This window comes from Salvia splendens, chromosome 5, assembly GCF_004379255.2.
Source record: "Salvia splendens isolate huo1 chromosome 5, SspV2, whole genome shotgun sequence".
NCBI lineage: Eukaryota > Viridiplantae > Streptophyta > Magnoliopsida > Lamiales > Lamiaceae > Salvia > Salvia splendens.
Genome location: NC_056036.1, coordinates 8408005 through 8413198, shown reverse-complemented (window position 1 = coordinate 8413198; position 5194 = coordinate 8408005). Strand labels below are relative to the sequence as shown.

At 48.5% G+C, this 5194-nt stretch overlaps 1 protein-coding gene across 1 annotated transcript; it reads left to right on the top strand.

The window, feature by feature from the left end:
• Nucleotides 1-3776: 3776 nt before the first annotated feature.
• LOC121804518 (protein G1-like1) lies at nt 3777-4802 on the top strand. Its single transcript, XM_042204088.1, has one exon. It carries the CDS (start codon nt 3942-3944, stop codon nt 4572-4574), a length of 633 nt encoding a protein of 210 aa, XP_042060022.1. The 5' UTR covers nt 3777-3941; the 3' UTR covers nt 4575-4802.
• Nucleotides 4803-5194: the final 392 nt, after the last annotated feature.

The following is a 5194-nucleotide window of genomic DNA, read 5'->3' as shown; positions in this document are numbered from 1 at the left end:
TTTGAGCCCGAGCTGGAGCGGAAACCGCCGGCCCATCGTTCCTCGTCCTTGACGGTGCGCCAAACATCAACAAATCTGAATTGATGTCCCTCGTCCTGGTAGTAGGCGCGCAAAGCGGACGTCAAAATGTCGGTGGCCGTGGCGCCGCTTTGGTAGCGCGCCTCTTCCGCCGAGTAGATGCCGCAGAATTTTTTGACCTGTCGGTCGACTCGGTCAAAGTGACAGCGGATCATTTTAACTGTGCGCTTGCGGGAGCGGTTCGGCTTTATTTGGTGGTAGACCTCGACAACCTTTTCCCAGAAACACTTCCGGGTTTGTTGATTCCCGACGATGGGATCGTACGAGACCGTGATCCAGGCGTTGTACACCGCCATCGTTTCGAGGTTGTTGTACGGATGTCGGCCAAGATCCTCTTCCTCTTCCTCTTCTTCCTCCTCGTCCTCGCCCGTCTGGGGTTGTACACTGCCTCGGCCACCTCCACCGCCTCGGCCACCTCCACCGCCTCGGCCTACTCCCGGCGTGGGATCAACTTGAAAATCCTCCCGGATCTGGGATAATCCCTGCGAAAAACCGCGGGACGTTGGGACGAACATATGCATCAAGGTCAAAATTGGGTGGTTGGTACCCCCCCGGCGTCGCCGAACCCTGGGTCCCCGGCGTTGACGAACCTCCACCGCCCAATGTGTTGATCATGTTCTCCCAATCGCCGAATGAGTTGAGATCCCACCCGCCGAAGCCGGAGCCTCCATAGTTCGAGGTTGTTGTACGGATGTCGGCCAAGATCCTCTTCCTCTTCCTCTTCTTCCTCCTCGTCCTCGCCCGTCTGGGGTTGTACACTGCCTCGGCCACCTCCACCGCCTCGCCCACCTCCACCGCCTCGGCCTACTCCCGGCGTGGGATCAACTTGAAAATCCTCCCGGATCTGGGATAATCCCTGCGAAAACCGCGGGACGTTGGGACGAACATATGCATCAAGGTCAAAATTGGGTGGTTGGTACCCCCCCGGCGTCGCCGAACCCTGGGTCCCCGGCGTTGACGAACCTCCACCGCCCAATGTGTTGATCATGTTCTCCCAATCGCCGAATGAGTTGAGATCCCACCCGCCGAAGCCGGAGCCGCCATAGTTGCCCTCGCCGTCGCCGGACATCTTGAGTTTTTTTTTTTTAGGAGGATCGACGATGGTTCCCCATCTACCCTCCGATGTGACTCGGACCCCCGACCTAACAGTTGGAGGTGAAGCGTCTTACCCCGTAGGTGCGCTTCGTTGTCATTCTGGGCCCACAGGCCCAAGGAGAAATTAATCCCCAAATCTGCACTTCCTAGGATTCGAACCTGCGACCTCCTAGGAAGTGAAAGCTCCCTGATATCAACTCCCAAGCCACTAGAGCAGCTTGGTTGGATCGCCGGACATCTTGAGTTGGGTTATGAAAATTTCAGCGAAAATTTGAGAGAAAATTTAGATGATAGGAAGAATAGATGTGTAGTTGTGTGTAAATGAGGATGGGTTTAGGAGTATTTATAGAGTAAAAAATTTAATAAAAACAAAAAAAAAATATATTAAAAAAAAAATGGTAATAATACCGTTACAAATTTTTTTTTTTTTTATTTAAATTCGATTTTTTTTAAAAAAATATTTATTGCGTCAGCACGTGACGACGCCCACTCGCGGGCCGGCGAGTGGGCGTCACGCACGACGCCGGGCTGCGCCACGTCGCCTAGGCGCGTGGCGAGACAGCTCGTCTCGTGGCTCGGCGAGTCGAGACGCGCGACGAGACGCGGGACGAGACGGGACGAGATGGAGGCTTCAACGCGTCTCGCCGGGGTCTCGTCTCGCTGAGACGAGACGCGAGACGCCGGCGAGACCCGTTGTGGATGGTCTTAACCTTCTCATCCCTTAACTATTCATTCAATTTCATTTTTAATTTTTATTTTCAACAAATTCAATTAATAAAAACACACTTCATTAAATAAAATAAAATAACAACTTAAAATTAAAAAAATTAAAAAATATATAATTAAAATCCTAAAAAAAATAAAAATTACATAATTTAAAATACAATTTTATAGAAATTGAGTAGAACTACTCCGCCGACGAATCATCCCCTGAAGGCGGTGGCGGTGCACTCAAGCTACCTGGCGGCGGAATACCAATTTTTCTTGCCATATACTCAATTCCGGCAAGATGGGCTTGATATTGGGCGGGCGTCATGCGGAAAGTGTCAGTCATCGTGGCGGTCAAGTACATGGACAATAGGGTGTTCGAGCTCGAGACCGAGCCTGCCTGGCTTGATTCGCCTCGGCCCCTCCTCCCTCTAGCCGCCTTCGCCGCTTTGGTCCCTTGCGGCCGACGGCGCCCACAGGAGGACCCCCTGCATCGGTGGTCGTGCCCTCAACCTCCTATGAGGCAAACTCTTGTGCGGCGCTGCCTGAACTGCCCTCACTAAACGAGTATTGGCCACCCGCCGTGTGCTTCGTGCGATTCGAGGTCGAGCCTGTACTGGACTGGACACCGCCAGCCCACCTTTCCTCGTCTCTGACCACCTCCCAAACACCTACATGTTTGAATTCTTTGCCGTTGCCATAAAAAAAGACTCGCAAAGTTGCTCTCAGAATGTCGGCTCCACTGGCTCCGCTTTGGTAATTCGCCGCTTCAAGCTTGTAGATCCCGCAAAATTTTTTGACTTCTCTGTCGACTCGGTCAAAATGACTGCGGAGCATCTTTAATGTGCGGCGGCGGGACCCCATTGGCTTAATCTCGTTGTAGGCGTCGGTGACCTTTTCCCAAAAACACTTCTGGGTTTGTTAATTCCCGACGATGGGATCGTACGAGACGCTGACCCAGGCGTTGTACAGAGCCATCGTGTCCTTGCGGCTGTATGGATGACGGCCTACATCCTCCTCCTCCTCCTCCTCCACGGCGTCGAATGCGCGAGCCCTGAAGCTTCCACCGCCTCGTCTGGATAATCCTCCCTAATTTGGGATAATCCCTGCGAATACCTCGGGGCGGAGGGACGAGCGTATGCATCCACATCAAAATGGGGTGGTTGGTACGCCGCCGGCGTTGACGAGCCTTGGGTGCCCGGCGTCGACGAACCGGAACCACCCAAGACATTGTACATGCCCCCAGTCGCCAAACGCGTTTATGTCAAAGCTGGCGGAGCCGCCAGAGTTTCCGTCGCCGGATATTTTGTGATGAAAATTGGAGAGGAAATGGAGATGATTTGAGAAGAATAGATGTGTGTTTGTGTGTATAATGAGGATGAAATAAGAGTATTTATAGAATAAAAAAAGAAACAAAATAACCGTTGAACGGTCATATGACCGTTTTTTTAATTTATTATTATTATTATTATTATTATTATTATTTTATTAAAATTGAATTAAAAAAATGATTTATTGCGTCAGCGTGACGACGCCCACTCGCCGTGATCGATTTAGTACCACTAGTACATGGAACCTGTGGTAGTTAATAAATCAACAAAAGACGTAACATGTCCATGCATAATAAGTCTGAAATTTTAAGAAACTTATAATTACTCCTAACATGCATGTATTGATCAATTGTGAATACTAAAAAAATACACTAATGGAAAGCCACAAGATCCATAACATACACATTAATTGCTCCCCTGCAAATACAACAAAAATAACCTTCTCTTAAACCAGTCACACTCACACATGATTTACTACAACAAAGTAAATAAAATTAAAATAAAAATAAAAATAGGAATTCAATTATTATCCTCTCCCACTTTATAAATAAATCCTTTGTTACTCTCTTAGGTGTCTGTTTCTTGAAATCATCGACAATCTTCTCTGCCTTCTTTCCTCTTTCCCGCACTCACTCTTAGTTCCCTTCCAAACCTCAGATGAATCTCATCACCTTTCATCATCAAATTAATAACCTAAACATACTTTAAATTTTTTTTAAAGGGGGAAAAATGTCAGCTCCACCTCGCTACAATTCAAGCAGCCCTACGTCCGATTCGAGCTCCGGCAACCCGAAATTGGTGGCTCCGTCGTCGCTCAGCCGCTACGAGTCGCAGAAGCGGCGCGACTGGAACACGTTCGGGCAGTATCTGAAGAACCACAAGCCGCCGCTGGTGCTGAGCCGCTGTAGCGGCGCTCACATCCTCGAATTCCTGCGCTACCTCGATCAATTCGGGAAGACGAAGGTCCACGGCGGCGTCTGCCCCTTCTTCGGCCACCCGCACCCGCCGGCGCCGTGCCCCTGCCCGCTGCGCCAGGCGTGGGGGAGCCTCGACGCGCTCGTCGGCCGCCTACGCGCCGCCTTCGAGGAGAACGGAGGGAGGCCGGAGACGAATCCGTTCGGCGCACGCGCCGTCAGGCTATACCTCCGCGAGGTGAGGGATTCGCAAGCGAAGGCGCGCGGGATTGCGTATGAGAAGAAGAAGCGGAAGAAGCCGCTCAAGCAGCAGCAGCAGCAGCAGCAGCAGCAGATGGAGATGCAGGCGGTGGGAGGTGGCGTGGAGGAGGAGGCGGCGGGATTGATGTTGGTGGGATCGTCAGCGGCGAGGGGATCCATCATTCTTCCTTTATCTGTGCTTAATTAAGGAAATTACTCAAATTAGGGTTTCTTAATTTTGTTGGTTGGTTTTCGATGTTGATTAATTAGCCTTTTTTTGGGTAAACTGATGAACTCATTTTCTAGTTTAATTAGCAGGGATGATTAAGGTTTTTCTTTTTTTGCTTTTTTGGTGGTTAAGCTAGACTTAGGGTTAAGTGCAGGATGCTGTATGGATATGCTAGTTTAGTTTAGTAAATTAAAATACAGTTTTTAATTATGGTGTTAAAGTTTGTCAATATTTGAGTTTCTTTCTCTGACATATGGTAAGTTTGTGTCAGTAATGATGAATTAATGATGATGATATGGGAGGATTAATCTTGGATTAATTTATAAGTGCTTGCAAACCCTAACTAATTTGTATTTGTGTGGTTGTGTTCCTGCAGCTGCTTGAGGTGTACGATGTGTTTTCATTTGCTTCAAGTCTTCAACCATGTCTATTACACTGTGAATATTATTTCAATATTTTATTGCATTAAAGTTTATCATGTGTGTGTAAAAACTCCTATTCAGATACTGTTCATTGTAAAATCTACTCTAGTGTTTTTAGGTATTATAAATGTAGACCAAGTTTTAGCTCAGATTTTATGACGCACATAATAGCAAAAT